The sequence below is a fragment of the Gasterosteus aculeatus genome, chromosome 13 (assembly GCF_964276395.1).
Source record: "Gasterosteus aculeatus chromosome 13, fGasAcu3.hap1.1, whole genome shotgun sequence".
NCBI classification, from domain to species: Eukaryota; Metazoa; Chordata; class Actinopteri; order Perciformes; family Gasterosteidae; genus Gasterosteus; species Gasterosteus aculeatus.
This window is the reverse complement of record NC_135701.1, coordinates 19,501,729-19,523,709: the sequence shown is the minus strand read 5'-3', so window position 1 is coordinate 19,523,709 and position 21,981 is coordinate 19,501,729. Positions and strand designations below refer to the sequence as shown.

The 21,981-nt window shown below is 48.4% G+C and overlaps 1 protein-coding gene across 6 annotated transcripts; it reads right to left on the bottom strand.

Moving 5' to 3' along the window:
* Positions 1 to 728: 728 nt before the first annotated feature.
* On the bottom strand, positions 729 to 21,283 carry camsap1b (calmodulin regulated spectrin-associated protein 1b). 6 transcript variants are annotated; one of them, XM_040196311.2, is made up of 20 exons: positions 20,780 to 21,231; positions 19,352 to 19,518; positions 15,483 to 15,745; positions 12,928 to 13,089; positions 12,008 to 12,088; positions 11,623 to 11,655; positions 11,013 to 11,072; positions 9,592 to 9,733; positions 9,224 to 9,363; positions 8,960 to 9,056; positions 8,321 to 8,477; positions 7,474 to 7,559; positions 7,302 to 7,386; positions 4,502 to 6,788; positions 4,249 to 4,385; positions 3,939 to 4,156; positions 3,605 to 3,707; positions 3,361 to 3,473; positions 3,109 to 3,227; positions 729 to 2,722 (listed from the first exon to the last, which is right to left on the bottom strand). In XM_040196311.2, exons 2-20 carry the CDS (start codon positions 19,515 to 19,517, stop codon positions 2,426 to 2,428), a joined length of 4,746 nt encoding a protein of 1,581 aa, XP_040052245.2. In that variant the 5' UTR covers position 19,518; positions 20,780 to 21,231; the 3' UTR covers positions 729 to 2,425. The 6 variants fall into 6 exon arrangements, with proteins under 6 accessions (XP_040052245.2, XP_040052246.2, XP_040052248.2 ...); XM_040196312.2 differs by having other exon boundaries at positions 8,354 to 8,477; XM_040196314.2 differs by lacking the exon at positions 11,013 to 11,072.
* Between the last annotated feature and the right edge of the window lie 698 nt (positions 21,284 to 21,981).

Genomic DNA, 21,981 nt, shown 5'->3' with positions numbered 1-21,981 from the left:
TACAAAGCAGTGGATTAGAATACATTCATCAAAAGTTAATATCAGTTCATATCTGGATAAACCAGTGAAGTCTTCACCTGGTGGAATGAGACTGCAGAACAGATATGGCCCCCCCTTCACAGCAATGAATCAAACGCACATTTATCAACATGAAGACAAGCGCGAAGGCTGCGGAGAAACCAGAGGAATCAGAAACCAGAGGAATCAGATTATAGGAGTTTCATTTATTACGCGGCGTACGAGCGTGAGGGACGTGCACTTACCCGTCATGGCGACCGGTTGGATCGACGCCGGACTCCAGCTGGACTGAGTTTACAGTTTGGGGGTCCTGCTATCACCTGAGCTAAGCAGAAACATGGTAGCCATGGCAGCCATGGCAGATGGGAGGTTGCCGTGGTAACGCGCGCTGGTGTCCAGGCAGTGAAGCTGCCGTTCCAGTTGGGTGGTGGAGCACCACGGGAGGCCTGAAGATCCTTTCACTACTTTAGATGGTTTGAATTAGAAAACCCGGCGTCACGTCGGTTGACGTTTGGGCCTCATTCCTTGTGTCGTTAGCGTTAACCCCCAAAGGGGGAGAAAAACATTACAGGGCAACGATGCAGCGTCGCCTGCTGTAGAAGAAATGTGAAAAACAAAAAAAGTTCACGGTGAAGTGCGAAGACTAAAATCGTGCGCAAAATCAAACAGCGGAGTCTCACAAATGGACAAATCAAGCCATGAGAAAAGAATAAAAATGAAAAATGTGACTTTTATTCACTTGAAAATGTATTTTGTTGCAGTGCTTCCATTTGTAAAATAAATAGATGGCATGGGGTCAAAGTTAAAATCAACAAGGATGAAAAGTACACTAGTGTAACAAAACTGGTGACCAAATGCCAGTACAATCTTTAAGTGAACATAAAAATACACTTAAGCATACAATTAAGGATCCGTCCACCCAAAAACAAATCAATATGCAGCAAAGGACAAATCAAGTATTCTGGTGTTTTTGGAGACAGTAGTATATCAACGGAGACCCTTTAAACGTCTTAGTGTTTGACTTTAAACAATATCAACAGCAGTGTTATCGATTAGTTCTTAGTTGTTACGCCATTAAGAGGGTGAAATCCCCTACAAACAGAAAGTAAAGTGCTCGTGCAACACTGGTCGTTCTCCAGGCCAACAAACGGTTTCTAAACAAAGCACTTAAGATTTTCCTTTTTTCAAAGACAGAGAAGAGAACATGGCAGAAGTCGTCAACGCCTTGGAGGAATGTTCTTTAATGTTGGTTCCCTGTCCCGCCCACACACACACATCACAGCCAATCAGAGCGGCTGCACAGCGACACCAGGGGGGTGGGGGGGGGGGGGGGGGGGGGGGCATGGTGGTTACATTGCATGAAAGATGCCGTCGACAAGTGTTCATGAGCGTGAACCTTCATACGGCACAACTCGAGAGTGGAGCGAGGAAACACAACTAAGCTCTAAACATCAGAGAATATCCGTTGTGATGAAAACACATCAGCTCAGACGCTTTAATTACAACAGGAATTTAAAAAAGGCAGAAAAAACAGCATCATTTCTGTACCAAAATCTATCCTTTGGCCTTTTTTGAGTATTTAGTAATGACCGTAGTTGACCTTTCCTTAGTTGCTATACGCACACCGAGCGCTACACCATCAGCGTCTAGTATTAAAAAGCGGTTGAAGGGACAGACGACAGTGCCACGATGCGTGAAAGGCCAATGGATGTCTGGGGGAGACCTGAGCAGCTCCCCGCTGACCAAAGAAGACGGTTCAGAGCAGCAGGTTGTCGTCAGGTTGGTTTTTTTGGGAGATCCCTGGTGAGGCAAATTCGGCAATGCCAGCCTGATTCGACAGCTTCCACCGTCCACGCAGGAAGAGATGGTTGTTGAGCCGACTGGCAGTCCTAAAGGGTTCGAGACAGAATTACCCCGATGCCCCTTCCTTTTGTCCCAATGAGTCCTAAAGGAACGGCGTCTCCGCCGAGACAAAAGGACTTTAAGTGCTGCAGCTGAGCTCTCGACCATGACAGTGCTGAACTAATAAATACTTCATGTGAAAAAAAAAAAACACCAAATGTACACCACCGCGCATGAGAAATGGAGAGGGGGGAGGGGGGGGGGGCAGAGGAGATGTTGCCACATGGTGGAGTTGTTGGTGGTCGTCGTATAAAAACAGACTGGGAGACTCACTGGGAGAAGAGGCAAATCCAGCCGGCACCAGTCCCTCAGACCACCCGTGACACACACACACACACACACGCACGCACATGCCGTTTCCCTCTTTACCTACTGGGGGCCGCAACTCTACAATTGCGGCCTCGCCCCAGCGTGGCGGCGAGCTCGGCTGCGGGCCTCAATGCGGTCTAATCGGGAAGTAAGCGAGATGGGGGCAGAAGAGGAGGGTCTGAAATCCGGCTGTCGGCTATTTTCCGCTTTTCTTTGGCACGCCACCTCTCTTGGCCTGCCACAGGTGGTTGTGGATGGTCACGGCGTCCACGCTGACGGACACGGTTTTGGCGGGGATGACGGTGAACTGCTTCCGGTCGGAGCTGTACTTGTACAGCTTGTCGATCATCTTCTTGCTGATGCTCCTGGGTCCCGTGCCCGTCAGCTTGTGGATCTCCTCCGTGTCGGGGAAGTACGAGTAGAGCGCCCGGAACTGGCAGCCGCCGTCGCGAAACAGGATCATCAGGTGGTTGGACTCGCACTTCTCCAACTCCTAGAGGGGCGAGGGACAATAATGAGAATTCATATGATAGAATGCTGAAGTAATGAAAATGATTGAGACACTTTGGGATTAACTGAAACTGTTTAATGGGCTATTTCTTAAATTAAACCCACAGCTTGCCCAGACCCGTGTTACGTCTCGAGCGGAAAAGTGTATCCCACATTGGGATCACAAAGATGGACACAAAGATGTCTCCTGCTGTGTTGTCAAAACGTCATGTTTAAGGACAGTAAGAAGTCGTATGGGTCACCTCACTGGGACGTATATCAGGAACAGTAAGGAACCTTGTCGAGTTCATGACTTGCTTAAATCCCCTTTAGACTGTATTCAAATCAAAGGTCACTGCCACATGTTTCCAGGTATATCGGAGGACTGACCTCTAGGATCTGGTTCTTCTGAGGCTCGTTGACTTTGCCCGCCAAGCAGCAGTGGGAGATCGCATTGTGGATGATCGGCTTATTCGACTTGGCGCTGGGCTCTTTAAAAAGTTTGGGACCTAAAAAAAAAAAGGAGAAAAGCCCATTAGATCTCATGCAATAGTTTCCTCAGCATGCAACAATTGTCCACTTTCTTCCCTGATCAATAAATGTAACAACAAACTCAGACTTCAATCCTCGCACGGCGCTCACCGGTGTATTCGGCCATGGAGGTGATGGAGGACGCGGTGGAGCCGTTGTCCCAGTCCCTTTCTGCGGTTCGACTGTTGTTACGACTGCCGGGGAACGACTCCACCGAGTCGCAGCTGGAAGACACAGTGGGAGGTGGGGTGAAGGGGGGGGGGGGCGCATGGGGTAAACAGAATATACCGGAACTATCGCAAACATTAAGAAAAACACACCACGCGGAATTTGACCCGACTAGCGAGCGGCTTACCGCTGAGAGCCGCCCCCTCCGGAGTTGACGCTGTCGGCCTCGTTGGTCGCGGCGGAGGCCAGCGACAGGTTGGAGCCCGACTGGGCGTTGCTCAGGTTGTCGGCTGCGTCAAACAGAGTTTGTTAGTTTGTCGTTTCTGAGCAACAGAAAAACTGAAAGCTCCATCTCGTTGGTCTCTTTTTGCTCAGCAGCATTTTATTTTGGAATTTCTATTCATTAAGGATTTTCTGTTTAAAGAAGTGACTCGATGTGGCACGATCGCCGTAGAACACTATTGCCCCAAAGCTCAGTTGGGAGGAAGCGAATGAACAAACAGACGACGTAACCATCTTACGTGTGGGAGGAGAGGACTTGGAGAAATTGTCGCCCAAAGACTCCTCTCTGAAGACGGACTTGGGCCGGTGCTTCTGCTTGGGTTTGGGGGTTTTGGGCTTCACGAGGCCTTGTTCCTCCAACATCTCCTGCTGCTTCCTCCGCAGATAGTCCTGCTTTATCAGCTCCCGCCGCGTCTTCTCATCTTCTTTACGCAGGCGGTCCTCCTCGGCCTTCCGTCTGGTTTGGAATCCAAACGACTGTGTCAGCATCTTTTTTTATTTCTTTGGGACAAACTAAATCTAAATCCTCTGCTAATGTGGACAAGTTACCTGACTTCGTCCCGCTTCTGCTCCGATTCGGATTCTAGTTGTTGCTTTCGGAGTCGAGCCTCCTCCGCTTTCTTCTGCTGCTTCAGCAAGAACGCCGCCCTCTTCTTAGCGAGCTCATCCTCCGCCTTCTGTTCATCCTACAAAAAAAAAACCAAGAAACCCAATGTGTTGTTGGGTCAATTCGACCAGCGCAATTCACACATTCCCACTGCAACAAAAAATAAATACATCCATTTCCATATGAAGGAATTACCTTGAAGAAGAAGCCCATGACTGACTTCTGCTCTCCATCACCGTCCGCCGAGTCCTCGCCATCTTCCCCGTCCTCGGGCGCTTTCAGCACGGACAGGTCGACCTCGATCAGCGTGGCTCTGCTGCGCTGCAGCTCGTCTGAGGGGACGTTCTCCTTTCCTGAGGCGTTTGACGAGTTGAGGTCGGACCCTCTCGGGGAGCTGGACAGGCACTCGTCAAAGAACGCGTCCGGGGAAACGGCGGCCTTTGGGTCCACGCGGGTCGGCAGGCGAATGTTTGCCTCGTCGTGAAGGCGGAAGTTGGCGCTCCGGGCGTGGCCGGCGCCCGGCCGGTCGACGGCGTCTCCTGCGGGGGGGTTCCTGGGGCTGCCGGGCTGCTCGGCCCTGGGGGACCTGCCCCCGGCCGACTGCTTTAGGTGTGACAATGTCTCCGCCCCGCTCTTGGTCGGGGTGAGGGCCCGGGAGGCCTGGCGGCCCTGCTCCTTGGCGATCTTCAGCTCCGACGGTTTGGATCGGGGTCCCCGGCCTGAGCTCAGCCTGGGGGGCTTCCTGGTGGGCGTGACGCTCCCGCCGCCGGAGATGTGCTCCACGAAGTGAAAGCCGGCCTTTCCCTTCGGCTCGCCGTTTTTGTCGGCGGTGACCGGCGGAGCCGCAGGCGGGCCGGACGGGGCCGGGCCGGACGGGGACTGTACATTCTGTTTCATCAGCATGTCCTGCTGCATGGACAGCTGCATCATCTGCTGCTGGATGCTGCCGATGGCGTCGTTCAGCAGATCGATGGAGCGGCTGCACTCGTTCAGGTCCAACTCTTCTTCCACGTGGAAGCTCCCGCTGGGCTCCTTCTTTTCTGTGTCTAAGGCAGCTGGCGAGGCGGCTCCCGTCGCAGCCTTATCCCCCCTGAGGGCGCCGACGCACGTGTCGTCTTTACTTGAGGGTGCTCTCTCCGCACCGAGCTCCCCCCTGGAGACGTCCGCTCGGAGCGGGTTGGGCAACGTGTCGCTTTTGCCGCCGCCGCCCTTCTTCACGATGTGCAGGAACGCCGCCTTCCCCAGCTTCTGCCGCTGCCGCGCCGACAGCACCTCCATTTTCTTTTTCTGGTGCTCGATGGCACGCCGCTTCTCCTCCAGCTGCATGCGGAGCTGGACGATTTCAGAAGCCAGTACGTTGGAACCGCCATCGCGGATGCACCCACCCGAGGGGGACGAGGGGCTCTGGTCCCGTTTGAGCCTCCAGGAGGAAGCCAGGGGCCCGCTGCTCTCCGATCCATCCGGAGTCGTCCGCTGGGAGCTGGAGGCACTGGAGCGCAGGTCATGGTTGCTGCCGAAGCGCTGTTGCTGGGCCTTGCGCTCGGCGAAGGAGGTCATGCGCACGCTGCCGCTGGCCTGGGAGTGGCCGCTGAGACACGGGCTGGAGCGACCGCTGCCACCGTTCAGGTCTTTGTCCTCGTGCTCTTTCACATTCATGTCCTCTTGGAGTTTGGCCGATTCTTCTTCTTCATCATTAGGAGCTTTCCTGGACCAGTTGGGGTCTTTAGTGGTGAGAGCTTCATCCAGATCCTCCTCCTCCTCGTCCAGGTCTTCCAGCTCAGCGTCCAGGCACTGGGCGGGCTTTGGTTCTTCAGAATCCAAGCGAAGGTAGAAGCCCTCAGGTGGTTCTCTGGACGAGGGGACCACACTGCTGGAAACGAGGGGGCAGAAATCCCCCTGATCGTTTGGAGGCTCCCCCGACGAGTCAAACAGCTCACCGGGAGGGGGGAAGGTTTGGTTCAAGCCGCAGGGGGCTTTCCTACGAACGGCCGACGTAGACCCGTCTCCTCGGCGTAGGGAGCCCCTTCCCGAAACGTGGGGCCCCTCACCACTCTCCTCCTGCTTGTTTAGACATACAGACTTCTCTTTCGCCGTTTTGATCACAGAAGGCATCAGCGGTTCTAGGTAAAAGCTATCGGGTGCCGGCTTGGACTCCGTGGATGGTTTGGGTCCCGCCGTGGCAGTTGCTCGCGTCCCGTCGACCCGTTTGGGGGTGCCGGGAGAATCGGCCCTCGCGACTGCAGCCAGAGTCTCTTCCCCATCCTCCATGTGGACGTTCCCCAGGAGGGTGTGGCCGTTGAGTCTGCGCGTGGCCGTCTGCGCAGACTGGTGGACAGACGTCTGGTGTTTGGGCGTGACGACGTTGGACGCCAGGCTGTCCTTACTTATGGAGCGAGCAAGACTCACACTGTCCCCAGAGGCCACGTCTGCATCGCTGTCTGCGACCGAATGGAACATGTAGGGGTTCAGCGTGGACACTGGTCTGCAGGAGGAGATAATGAGAAATATGAGCATGATATACAGCTTACAATATATGCCACATACGTTTAATTAAACTACTTCTATTGTCATGCTCAATGCTTTTTATTAGAGAGGCATCAATTGCAATTTTAATGCTGCTTTTGATTTTCAAACAGCGGACTCCTGAACAGTACTTGCAGATCAGTTGTGAAGGAGAAATATGATTGTATTCTTCTTTAAACATCTGCAAACCATTGCAGCTGTACAAACATTTATAAACAGCCAATATATTTGCCGTATAAATTATATTGTAGATGCTAAAGCTGGACAGGAAGTGAACCTCTAATCGAAGTACATTTGCATCAATTACCATTTAAATATTTATCAGCAGATTTACTACACGGCCCACTGAGCTTTACAAAAGGTGTCATCTTCTCACCTTCAGAGTGGCGCATGGACTGCCAAATGGAAATAAGTCATTTTAAATCTAAATGTGTTTCTCATTAGAGGTTTTACATTGAGCTACTGGATGTACCTCTGCCTCTTGTCGGGCCACGCAACCACAGAAGCTCGGGGCGGGCCGTCCATCTGAGTCAGGGAGTTGGAGCGGTTTCTGAGACCTTACCAGAAACAGACACAAAAGCAACAAATGTAAAAACGATTACAAACAGCTGCGGGTCACACTCATATTCATCCGTTGTCCCCACCTGCACCATCTTCTCCCTGCTGCTTTTGTTGCCTCTGTCTGAGGGGCAGGAGCGGGTGGGAGGGACTGAAGGTTGGGCCGCCTTTACTAAAAGCCGAAAAAAGAACAGAATATATAATAACCGTCTTTCAAACACTATTGACGATTTGTCAATACAGAGAAAAGGCAAATACTTCAACAAGCAACAGACAAAGTAGCATGAAAGAAATCCCAGCTGACAGTTTAGGATCCTTTAAAGCTGGAGAGTGAGACTTCACACAGTTAAGGCTGATTAAGCAGAGCCCCGCCAGGTACAGCTGTGGTGCCTGGTTTCTTCCATAAATGTCCCACGCTGGGGCAGGCATGCCTAAAAGGGGAGTTCACCCCACCTGCTTGGGCACTAGTGGTAATCTTTCCAAGTGTCGATTTTTGTATTTCTTTTTTTTTTTGTTTGACCCACGGTTGAGTTTCTTATTATCTGGTTACATCAAGTTCAGAAGCTTTTCTTTGCTTCTGAAAAGCTGCCACAAAAGCTTCCAGCATTCTGCCGGCTGCTGCTCCATCAGTAGTGTCGCCTGTATGGTTACCTATCCAGTGCCGGGAGGGGGGGGTGGTGCCAATGGTTCTTCACCCCAGCTTTAAGGTTGCAAGCCGAACTTTCACACAAGCGCTTACAATGCAAACTCAGACAAAATGCAATAATCTCCTCTTTTTTTGGTGTGGTGAAAAGAAGGTTAAGGGTGTGAGGCACAGGAGCACAAAGGTCAGACAACGCTGCATATCTACCCGTCCTTCTAGGGCTACGGTTACTGGTTAGGAGACGGGATCACGACGAGACGAAACAACGCAAATTGCGTGAGAAGACTTACAGGGGGTCAGAGTCTTCGGGGTGCAGGAAGTACCTGTTGCAGACTTCAGGGCTGCTCAGGTTATCGGCCGAACCGGGGCTGGACAGGAAGCTGCGCTTGGTGGCGTTGGAGATAGGCACTGATGGGCGGGCACTCTTGGGCTGAGCAACGGCTCGAGCTGTACGAAAAGGAGGGAGAAAGAGTGAGCCTCGTTTCAACACTTCAGCGTCTCCTGCTGCTCAATGGCGCGTTGTTTCTCCTCCGGCTGCGTACAGAGCTGGACAAGCTGAGACTGCCAGTCATTAAAAAAAAAATCAACAACACATCCAAATGATCCAAATATAATAAGAATAGAAAAAAAGGGGCACTTTAATGCAAGCATGCTGTATCCTGTATGACCTTTGACAAACATCAAGGGAGAGTGTGTTTTTTTTTATACCAATGAGACACCAAGTTACTAATCTGTAAGAACGGTTCAATTAACCTTCCATTAAGTCTCGCCCCTCAAACACAGGCTCTACCGACTCGTTCAGGGATGTTTTAGATTTTCTTAATTTACAACGCAGTTTCTTTTTAAATTTCCAAGCCATTACCAGCAGGTGATTTACTCTGAGAGAAGGAAAGATTTACATGCTGTGGTCATCACACGGGGATGCTTACCATCTTTGAACTCTTGGAGATCTCTGGGCTGGACAAACTCCGGCTTGACGGTCTCAAACCACCAGAAGAGCTCAGCGATGAACACCATCACATTGTGCTGCATAGAGAGCACAAGACACCCACTCAAGTGGTTATTTGACAAATCAGTAAAGCAGGTAAAACAGTGACGTCAGCACCGGCACCAATATGATAGCTGGGTTTCTGAATTACATTTTAGAAGTAGATTTTGATCGAAAATGATTATAATGACACTTTTTATAATACCTTGAGCACAAGCGGCGAGTAGAGCATGTCCTCTATGGTCAGATAGAAACTTTTATTCAGATACACGTTGGCAAACTCTTTGAGTAGATGAATGTTGTACAAGCTATCTGCAATGGAGGGGACTTCCTTCAGGCAAATATCTGGTGAGACAGGCAGAGAGCAGAGTCACATCGGGACACAACTCAAAGAACTGCTGGCTATAAATGTCTCACTGACTGGGACAGTAAGCCGTGTGCAAGTGCCAAATATAGTATACAAGTCAATGTGTTAGCAGAGAAAGCTTTTCTTCAAGGGCAGCTGATAACAACTTAGCTCTTGTGTGTGTGGGGGGGGGGTCTGTAAGTGTGGGACAGTGCATGCATGCATACCCTCTAGCTTCATGAGGTCTGGGCAATAGTAGTTGACCACAGTGAGCAGCGCGGCTCCGTCACAAACATCTCTCATCAGGTTTTCCAGCAGAGGGAAGAAGGGCAGCTGACGGCCCGAAGTGTGCTCCCGGCGATACCGTACCTAACCACGAGGGGGAGGAGGGGGCTTCATTAGAAGGAGAGCAACAGCAGCGGCAAACACCACGATGGTACTAAGGACAGATTGCACCACATAAAACATCCTAAATGCATTGACTAGTGTCACAAACACCCATCTCTTTCATTGGGAGATTCACGGCTGAACTAGTCAAGGCATATATATTGATCACGGATGTTTCACTTGCTTTAGGCTTTGGAGCATCTAATCAAGGTTCTCCCTTGTGGTGTCAAAGAAAAGGAGGCTGATAAATGGTATGTAATGTAAGATCATACTACTAGACAAAGCCTTGCTGCTCGTGACCAAGCAGTTTAGGGAGAACCCCAAAGACCTGGGTATCTGTGAAGAGATGGAGGTGCTGAGAGCAGTGATATGAAGGACGCAGTGGATGGTCAGCCTTCCTCAGGCCTCAATGGAAGGCGGCTAGCAGAGGAGCTAAGCTAAACTGAGCAGCGGGACCCAGCTGAGTGGGACAGAAACTGGGGTAATCGCTGTCCCACTTATGGGAACTCACTCACTACAGATGCAACAGCTCTGGCTGCACAATTTTACAGCTGGTAAGAGGGGGGCTTTTCAAATGGCAAACATGCATCAATTGATTAAGTACAAACCACTCATAGCTTGGCTGAAAATGGTGTGCAACCATTACAGAAACTAGAAATGTGGATCAATTGCAGACCTGCATATGATACATAGGAGTTGGAGCAACACAAATATAAATCACAGAGGATTCAACGAACTGCTGCTGCAGCTTATAACTCCAAACTGTTTCTGCGTGGCAAAGGAAATATTCACCTAGTACAAGTTACAAATGAACTCAGTATGTAATGACTAATCCATCTGACGTTTCTGAATTTGGAACTGCGGCGGACATTAGGGTTGAAATAAGTATGAAACTAGATTTGAGGTCATTCAAAAACAAAGCCACCATTACATCCTGGTTTGTTCGCCAAAGGGCCCTGACAAGTGGATTTGCTCATTAGGCATCTCCTTGGTTGAAAAACATATCTCTAAGGGAGCCTTCAATAAAAGATCAAAGCTTTATTTTAAACACACTGATCAAAGACGGCAAAGTCTAGCACAGAAACCACAGGACGACTATTGACGATTTAAGAAGATCAGAACACAGGAAACTAGAGCAACTGTACTACGGCAGCTTTCATCCATTCACAGGCAAAACTTCATCCAACCCTCGGGAACTCCACCACAGAATAAGCTCTACGTAAAAATGAACTTCCCCCCCGACGAAGAGGGAACACCGTACCGCTTCTAAGAGCTCCCCTGGCTCCAGCATGCAGTGGGCCAGCTCGTGCACGACATCGGGCTAACGCACACAGGAGAGAGTGGAGATACTGTCAGCGGAGACCGTGTGCAATCAGAGGAAACGGGGGGAAGAGCAGAAGAGAGAGAGAGAGAGAGACGCCGGAAGAGGGGGGGATGACAAAGCAGATCAGTGAGAGGAGGTGGCCAGGGATGGAACGGCAAAGCCAAGGGGAGGCGGAGGCATGGAGCTACCACACACGCACGCACGCACGCACGGCAAATCAACACGGCGTACTTGAGCTTGTAATGAGGTGGCACAGGTTGCGAAGCTGAACGAATATCTGTTGAACACTTCACAGCAGGGCGGAGTAGCCTTCCACCATGTTTGCCACGAGGGGGGGAGGGGGAAACCCGTCAGCTTTCTCCCCCTTTTCCGACCCGGGCTACAAGCAGCACAGAATGAGCCTGAATGAGCCATGGTTGGGTGTTTGTGTGTGTGGGTGCGCGCACATCAACACAATACTCCGCGTGCAACGGGGGGGGCGAGAGGAAAGAAGATGGGGTTATGGGCGGTGGGGTGGGCGGGGATTGGCTGCTGGCATCCAACTTACAGGGACTAGCTTCCAATACCATTTGGAGGGAGACTATCCAGTTTGCAGGAATAAGAGAGGGGAGGGAGGGAGGGACAGATGAGGAACAGGAGCAGAGACGTTAACAGGTCAGAGGAGACAAAAGGATCTGATCCACTTTGAGTGTAAACAGAAAACCAGAGCAACTTCCGAACAACTGCATTCCTTCCGGCAACACTACGCGATTTGTGTCATGAACCAAGTTTTTGACAAAGATCTGCAGCGATGACACCTGGATGAGGACCAAGGGAATAAATTGTTTAAAAAGTGTATTGTAAAAAAAGAACAGTATTATGAAGCTACTTGCAGAGTCATTCTAGCTCTGGTATTTTCTCTCGGGTGTGGGAGACACTGGGAGTGGCTCTACCTTTTGGTGGCTGGGGGATTCCAGGGGGTGGTGCTTTACTTTGTGCTCCCTTTCCGTAAGCTCCCTCATCTTCGTGTTCACCTGCAGCAGAAACAAGGAGGGCGTTTACAGAAACCAGATTATCCAGGCGATTGAAGAATGTGTTCACATGCTCGGCAGTAAGCCAGCTCACTGTGTGCATGCTCAACCTTACTTTGGAAGTGACCTTACTTGTTTTAAAAAAAAAAGAAAAAAAGAGTCTCCTATTTTTCTTCCCGGAGGCGTGTTCCTGTCACTGCACAGTGCGATTTATTTACTGGTGGTGATATTTGACACGTACATATTGATAGACACGTTTTATGGGCTCAATAATGAACAGCGGGTCGTTGTGATTATTATTGGACACACTGTGTCACAGCTTTTGCAGCTTTGGCCTTCAACTCATTGAAAGACGAGTGCAACATGAGCCTCGATCTCTTAAGTGTGCAGCAGACCAACACTCCTATTCGGTGGCCCGTCTGCGAGCCGCAGTGACCTGCAGGCCTCAAGGAAACGAGCGGGCCACTGCCGCCTAGAACGTCAGCGTCAAACAGATTATTCAGACCACAATTTCACGCTGTGTTTGGCTAACAGAACTACGAACACACACACACACACGATTACATTACCGTCACACAGACAGACAGGAGTCATTTTGTTTTGGGCAGGATGTGTATAACAACTTCTAGCTGACTGTATGTATACACAGGCCCTTATTTTGAGTTTGAATGACGCCTTACACCCTATTGGTGTCTAGATGAGGGGTTAGACAATTGTAGGTTGTATTTATTCCATCACACAACACATCAGCAGCTTTTGCAGATGCACCGGGTGCAGACCTGCACTCTGTGCATGTACACCTTTCTAGTCTAGTGTGTGTGTGTGTGTGTGCGCGCCTCAACCTTGTTGATCCAGAAGACCATAGCGTCCTCCAGGTCAAAGGGCAGCTCCTTGGACGCACTGAAGGTGGAGAAGCGCTTGACAGAAGCCACCACTTTCTCGATGCTGATCATCTCCACCGTGTAGGCCATCATGAGGGCATCGATCATCGGCATGTGAGCGCTCTGGGTGAGAGGAGAGCAGTGTTTCAGCCATACAGGGGGCTTTCACAGTATGTTAATTTGTACCATTGCACATATCAAACTAGGATCATTGCTCTGTGGATTTGATGTCTGTTTTTTGGAACTTCCAATCCAAACAATGGCTAAAAGAACTTGAGACAGTCAAACTAAAATTCCTTTACCCGTGTCATGGCAATGAGAACCAGTTGGTTTCAATCATAACTCTATTATTACTTTTTCCCGATATTGAAAAATTTGAAGGTCACTACGTAATGAAGAGTCAGTGACCACAGTGGATTCTGAGAAGGAACAGACACTATTGTGTGAGGACAAATAGATGCGATCCACGGATAAGGATGCGGTCTCATTCAGAATCCTAGTGGGACAATCCCGAGGTTGCGACAGGATTGCGTAGCTTGAAATAACCCGTCACAGTTTAATCGAAGGTGACACTTCTCATTTAGCTCAGTGGGTGTCTGCCCTTAAACCCGCACTTTATATCATAATGAAACCAAGAGGCCCAGCGGGGGCTTATCCCCACTATAAGAGAGCAAACACCTAGTTCCTACCAGTAAAATACTCTCCTTCACAGCCAGGGAGGGAAACACAGGCAGCAGCTTGCAAAACACTATTTGGGTTTTTGTGAATCTCATTCTACGCAAGAGTCGATTGCTAAAGGATATTTACTAGTGCACAACATCACAATGATGCTGCACTTAAATCCATTCTAAAGCAAATGCATAAATTTCATTTTTTAATCAGTGCTTCACATGACATATTGCTGGCTTAATCCAATTGATGCAAGAGCACAGAGGTTAGGATCATTAACAAAAGAATGAGAGCTAAGAGAGGATTAAGGCTGTGCTTAAAGGAAACTTAAGGCTGCTCATGTTTTGCTGGCTCATTGGATTCACTCATATAATAGCTTCTGTTTAGCCAAGCTTAATTTTTAACGTATACGTGTAAAATGTATACATAAACCACCCAAAAGCATTGCTAATGTGAATATATGCTAATGAATAAACAAAATCCTACACCATGACATGCAGAATCTTCATTTCTCAACCTAAACTCACTCTCCTCTTCATCAGTGCAGCTGTGGAGCCCCACAGAGGGAGCTGCGGTCGCCCTGAGCCGTGTATGACAGACAGCATGCACGCACAGCTTTAAATGGTCTAAAGAGGGAGGCTGGCTTCTCAAGGCTTAACAGGCCCAGCGGTTTCCCCAACAAGAGTCAGACAAGGTACATAAACACCAACACACAAGTAGAAAAACGCTGCTATGGAAACACCATGTCAAGTCAGCAAACTCAGAGGGGGAGAGGAGGGGTTGGGGTTTGGGTTCCAACAGTCTATCAGAGATAAGCGGAGTCCTGCTTGGGATTTTCCAGCCCCTTCACAGGGCTTTGTGTCTGGCTACCGGCATGGATTATTTCGTCAGCAGGAAAACTAGCCACAGCCTGCATAATCGAGGCTTGCCCAACACCATAGCTGGTTGCCATGGCAACAAGAAGGGTATGAAAATGACAGAGCAACGGAGCTGCCTGGCATTCATTCAACCCCGTGTTAAGTAAAATTCAGAGACATTGGACAACAGAGGGAGTGGAGGAAGGGAGGGGGGCGTGTGGAGGGAGGGAGGGGCTGCTCTGTAAGTCATTCACTATGCTCTGACGTGGTGCTGTTGACTCAGGTGAGGACATTCAGGCAGAGACACAATAAAAGGATAAAAAAGGCTTTTTTTTAAACTGGGCATTCAAGAACAAAACAGGTATGAATTTCCTAAGAGCGAGCACTCCGTAAATGCTCTTAACAGATATCATCAAAAACCAAACCTATTCTCAGAAGTATTATCAATGATGATTGAACTGCCTCTTCTGAAAGGACACGGGCAGATGTTTTATTGTAGTTTTGATATACATACCAGATATGTGGAAAATATATATTCAAATCTTTTTAGGTGCCAAAGAACATTTGCACAATAGTGATTATCCTTGCACGACTAGCAAGACTATCTTGAATGAATAAATTAAATAATCTTGAGAAAGCTCAAGTAAGTCAAGCAGAAGAACTCCCTAACAGGCCAAAAAAAAAATCTAATAATGGAGATGTCACGCCTATAAACAATGTTTTAGTTACTATGAACACTAGACAGAAGCTTCCCAGTGCCTCTCACGCCTACGGTGGAAATTGATTCCACTGCTGGATCTCAATAAAAGCAGTAGCCACTTTTTCTGCCTTCACTATAGTGAAATAAAAACACATGAGAAGCAAAGACCAAAGGTGATGTGCAAAGCTGGTATCGCTTCAGGCCCGGTTCCCTTTTTCTCCCACAGCTTGTGCAACATCTTTCAGGTGACTCCCAAAACGTCCGGCTCAACCTCGAGCCGCCCCACTCACCATTTTGATGGGCGCGCAGGCCAGGTCCTCGTCTGTGACCGGTGTGTCGTCACTTTCCACAACATATATGCCCTTTCTGGAGAGCGACTGGATGACCGAGAGGTGGGACTGAAGAGACGCCGCCTGCTCCGTCTTCAGGATGAGGGCGCAGACCCGGCAGTAGAGCTCGCAGGACAGCAGCAGGTGGATGACAGGCGGCTTAATGTGTTCCTGGTCGTACTGGTCTGTGTAGAAGGGGTCCCGCAAGTCCTCTGGAATATGGTCTGCAATGGAGAGAAGGGGGGGGGGGGGGGGGGGGGTGAACCAGGAGGCATTGCCATGCGCTCCTAAAGCAGTGTGTGCGGTTTGGCTTTCAAATAGCGACCTGAATCAAAGACATTCATACGGGTCAGCTGGTAAGATAATATAATAAGACACCGACAGGAAGATTATTATCTAGAGAAATCATGCTGCAGGGATGCATCAAGTTCCCAAGTACTATTTGTTCTATTTACTTGGAGCGAACATGAACATTTGGGTCTAGAAGTTACAGGCTATTCATTCAGAGTCCTCAGTGGACGTGGGCCTCTCAGGTGAATCAGTGAGCTTTTCCAGCAACGACTTAACAGTGCTGGACCCCTGCCCAAAAAAAGAGAAAACAATGACATGCACTAGAGAGACTGTTGCTTTGGATGTGAGGTCACTCTCAAAACCAGAAATCACAGCCATATAAGGCCGAGGGACGGAGCGCTGGGATTCAGGCATGCACAAACCAAGTTTATACAGTGTTGTAAACCACACGGAGCCTTAAAATAGCACTAACAGGATGCGCAAAACAGGTCCTAAAACCTGCACCTCGCAAACCGGTGCGTGGAGGAAAGGACCCAGAACTGTTAAATATGTTATTGAACTGTGCTTTAGCTCCAGTAACACAGCACAAGCTGTATGTGTGCATGCAATGTGTTCTTAGTGCCTGCTCTGAGTGGAGAGATAAGAGGGAGCCGCTCGCCAGCAATCTCCTGCTAACAACAACAGGAAGGAGGATACTTGCAGCTGGTTTTGAAGACAATAATAGACAAAGCCCAGAGCAGCACACATAAGGATGTAAAGAATACGTAGGCAAAGATTATTACACTATAAACAGACGTACCCAACCAAGTGATTTCTTGCTTGGTTGCTAGACAGTTGTCTACCAACCACAATGACTGAAAACATGAACTATGGCCCGAACATGTTCTACTCAGAACCAGGATTGGATAAGATGCCATTCAGCATCACAGGTAGGTTTCCATGTTTCAAACACATTGAATCTTCGCTCGGGAGGAATCACAGGAACACTAAATGTTGCACTTGTCTCATCGCATTTGTTGCTGCCTGTGATCATCACAGGACCAACTTAAAGAAGAGTGGGGATGTCCTGATCCTTCTTTTGTAATAGTTTATACAAAAATACTCTGAGCCTTTGCTATGATGTATGAAATCCTTTTGTCAATGCAGCAATGACAACGTGTTTTAATGGAAGAGAGAGACAAAAAGGTATCAAAGGAAAGATTAAGCATGCAGCCCTTGTCAGTAGGCGCTAATGCTCAGGTCACATCGATCCCACACGCTGTATTCCACATGCGTTAACAACACCGGCCTCCCCGGTGTGTTATCTGCCTCCGTAAACATGGTGCAATTTAGTATGTCATTGTACAACAGCATAAATCCATTCCGTTCCTGAAGAGCTGCGTCGGGTACATGAACACACTAGAACAGTGGGAAGGATTGTGTATGGAAACAAAAGGGGTCTGGCTGGGGCGAGACTTCACGTTTGACTTCATTCCTAAGATACTGATGTTGTGTGGCAGCTCACCCCCCCCCCACCCAATAAAACCTTCTGCCACCAGCCTGAAAAATCTTCTAACTGGGATGGGGTTTGGCAACAACACCCCAGATGTGTTACGGCGAGGTTAGCTAACCGTGAACAGCACCACAACACGATCGGCACGAGGCAGAGACATGTGCTCGCTCGCTCTCTCTCTGTGTGTCTGGCTGCCGCTCAGGCCGGGAGCGGCTGCATTACTGGGGAGCACGACGTTTACGAACACAGACATGCATGATTAAAGACGTAAGAGGGGCCGTGCGCGGATGGATACGTCCAACATCGCGAGTTAGCCCCACTTTGGTTAAGAAGAACTACGTCACTGTTTTGCGTCTGTCAATCAATGCGAGAGCTAGTAACTGTGCAACATTAGCTACGTAGCAGACATCGTATGAGCCATGGGATGAAAAACAAATGAGTTGCCTCCCTCTCGGCTGCCAGACTGTGTGTTTTCTATCGGGACTGAACAGCATCTCCGCCTATCTTCATCAGTGATGCATCTTTAATATGCTTGAAGGATGACAGACGGCAAATTGAGCGAGCAAATCACTACAAACTTTGGTATGATCGCTGAGAAAATATGAGCCTGTAAAATACCTTACAGCGATCTGCTAGTCTAAAATAAGAAAAACTAATTGGGCTAAAGAGACTGTAGATTTCCACCGTAGACCTGGATTACCATTAAAACTCCAATCTCACTGACTGTTGCTTGATGCTTCATCGGCCATTACAACATCTGGGTAATGACCACCGATATATAAAGACACTGCAGAGTACAAAGGAAGTGATTTGTCCAGAGACTACGCTGATACGACAGACACGCAAAGCAGCAAATAAAGGGCAGCGTGCATCCGATAACGAAGGACTACACTGACATGGCTTCACTTCTGTGATAAGGAGGATACACAGTGCAACAAACCAAAAAGGTATATAGCAGCCCTGCAGTAACACAATAGCCCCTTTCTGTGATGTTGACCCAGGGACCTTTTCGGAAGCTTAAAAACATGCCAAACATCAGGATGCTCCCCGTTGGCAGGTCTGACTTTACGCTAAAAATGTATCATGTGAGTGAGGGCTCTCTGAGAAAGATGAGGCCCACATTCTCACACCATGGAACACATTTCTGTGTTTCCATCGGGCTGGAGTGTGCACGTTTCAGAGAGCAGTGGAAAGTTTTAAAAAGGTTTTTTAAAAAACCTTGAGACTTTCTTGTTTTTTTTAGCCGATTGATTTAAATTTTTTAAAGTGGGATTAATTGCAAAGATGCTATGGTAGTATTACGAGGACAGGGTTGAGGGTTTTTGTTCAATACAAAAAAAAATTCAACTTCAAACTTTGGATGATATGCACTTGATTTAACAAACTATGACTGCTGAATCCTCATATTAGTGAATACGATTCTGAATACATTTTTCACAGATTGGGGACTGTGCTACTTTACCCCATCATTTTCATTGAAAACATATTAGTGGATGTTTTACTGAAATCCATTCTGCTCATCCAGCAAGCACAGACAAGACAGGAAAATGCTCCATTACTATTGCGGATAGCTTCTTAACAGTGGGTGGGAGTGACTGGTGTAGATCAGTATTTTCCATGTTGTGAGTCCAGTGCAACAAATATAGCCTAATCCCCGGTGCCTGTCGCTCAGTCTGATTCGGGTTCAAACTCCAAACTCAAGAATGAAAGGATGCAATGAGTCAGTAAGGGAGGCTTCAGTTGCCATGTATCATGGGGGTATTACTGTTGACTCGAGTGCGCGCACACATAGATATGTCTCCCTCTTTTCCTATCACCACTGAGGTTTAAAACAATGTGCTGATGGCAGCGAGTGGATAAGAGTTAACACATTGCTTCAACCACAGAATCTGATATAACTGAGAACGTGGAGGAAAAATCATTAAGCGGATTGTGCAATCACACAAAAGTGTTACCTGTTTATTGCTATCTGCAATAGGCTGATTTATCAGCATCAAGTCATGCAGTATAGCTGTATAGTAGCATGAATGTCCATTTAATTACTTACCAATGCCATAGGCTTTGGCAAACAGCCACCGCAGGTTGGCAGCTATTTTTGCTCGGGCAGAGTCGTACATCTCCAGCGGTACGACGTCCATCGGCCCTTCTGCAGCCGCGGCCAAGTCTACTTTTCTCCTGGTACTGGCCCCACCGGCACACAAGTCAACCTCCATCCTTATAAGAACACATATAAAACAGGATTTTAACATAGTGAGGAGTAATAGTCAAAATTACAATGAGCCATCCACAATGTACTAAATTGCAATTTAACTGGTGGGTGCGAGCGTCTAGAGGCTCTAACAGAGCGAGCCTTCAGTGAGCAACTAAATTAAATCCCCGTCTGGCGGATTATAAAAGGAAAGTGCTGCTTTGGGTGCTGCTGTTAATCCTCCCTGCTGTAGTAAATTAGGCTTATATCTTGTGGTTGAGACATAAGTAGCAGGGCAGCATTCTTCCTGCTGGCCTGATCACATTCATTATGGCGAATGCTTGATGACAGAGAGAAAGCAATGGGTCTGCAATTAGCCTGAATGACTGAAAACATGAATTAAACTGGGCATTATTTACAGTGTGGCAAGCACGCAAAGGTACAGTGTGTGTAATGCGAAATGTTTCTAATTATCACATTAACGTTAGTTGTTTGAATCAAAAACACAGAAAAAAAAACTTTACGGATATTATTAAAACAAAGTACTCACACCCTCAGTGTGATATAAAGACAAAACGGTGTTGTTGTTATAGTCGGCTCCCCTTTGTTTGTTTGTTTGTTTGTTATTGTCATTACTTGGAGCGGGCGTGTGGGTCCAATTAGGGCTCAAGTTAAATAAATAAACTTGGAGCACTTTCACTTTCAACTGTAAATGTCCATCCCACTATTTTGCTGGAACTAAGACGCTGGGCGGATTTTCTTGGTAATTACGCGTAACTTTAAAAGTTAGTTAAATGAACATGTCGAAGGCAACTTACGGACACTAGTTATGATCGGATGCCAATTCTGGCGAAAAACAAGTGCGTACACCTGCTCACAAATACACCCGTACGAAGCTCCTTTATCCCGCCGCACAAAGTGATCTGTGCTCGGTGGTGTCAATGCCGTGTTACCGTTACCTGCCGAGTGGTGCCAGGACATTAACGTCCCCTCACCACCTGGTCACCATGTTGCCATTAACGGCCCAACGCTGGCTGGATGAAAGAAGCTAACGTTAGGTGATGGCTAATTAACGGTACTAGCTACGTGAAGCTAAACCATTATAGCGCCTGCAATTAGAGAAGAGCCGTTAGGGGACAACGTGACGAGACGCATTCGTTTCACGTTATGTTAGCTAAACGGCTAAATGTAAAGCGGCTAACGTCCACTACCCGCTAGCCGTTAGCTCGCTAGCGAGTCCCGTAACAGCCACGGGAGAATGACGTCGGCTAGCTGGGAAGACTTTACCTTGAAAAGGTGTGGTGTGTCTCCCGGGGCACCTTTTAGCTCCTTATCCGAGGGTCCTTACAGCTCTGCGGTGGCCTGCTGGGTAGAAAATACACCAGCAGCAGCGACGCATCGTAGCCAGCTAATAATGCTAGCGAGGGAGGCGAGTCCGGGTGGTCCCCTCCCAGCAACGGGACCCGAATCGCGGCCTGCGTGACCGCCGCTCCGCGGCGGGCTTTCGGCTCAAGCCAACGGCAGGTTAAGGGAAGGGAAGGGTTCTCCGGTGCACAGAGGCTGTTCCGATTTGAAAATCCTTATCTCTGTATTAAACGCCCCATTTTAGCTAACAGAACAAAACACACACACGTATAATTGGGTCCGGGATCTGCAGCTAGAACCGGTGGTGTGTTCGCGCTCTGCCCGTGGAAATGTAATTACCATCCCAGGATTCGTAGGAGCAAAGACTGCGCATGCGTGATTACCTGCCAGCGCGCTGGTAACAACCAACCGTCAATAATATATCACAGTAGTGCAGAAGGCCAACTCACTCCCCCGATTAGATTCCATTCGGTTTGTTTCAACCTAAAACAATGACGTGGCTCATTTTATGTCATGTTCTAAATCTGCTTGGGTTTTGATTTTCTTCACTCGTTTTGACAACCAGACTCGTGCTGAGATCTTTTACTCAACAAGTTGAGCAAGAACCGCTAGCATGGCCAGTCGTTCCTTCCTTCGTAATTTCTTTATTTCGGTTTGAATTGATCACAATGTGCGTCCACGTTTCTGTCGTTGGGACGTTGACGAATGACGCCACCTAGTGGGGAAATGTGGCAAATAGAAATATGAATGGAAGAAGCGATATCCCCTTTATTCCACGAAATAAAAGACGCGTGCATTCAGCCACTTATTCATTCTCTGTGTAATAATTGATGGATTGACTTTTCCATTTGTAAGCCATCCATTAATCATGTCTTAAAAGTCCTACGTGAGACTAGGACCTCCATGCAGGAGCTGCCCCGTGTATGTCTGTATTCCTCTGAGACATCAGTACTCTCAAACTGATGGAGACGCCATTCCGTTGAAAATGACAAACTGCACATCCTTAAAACTTGTTTGAAATGAACCAGCGAGAGCGTCATCTCCAGGCTGTCATGTAGACTTTCACCTTTCATTATTTCCTGAGATTGACCCTCACGGAGGTCAGCGGATGGATCTCCATGAAA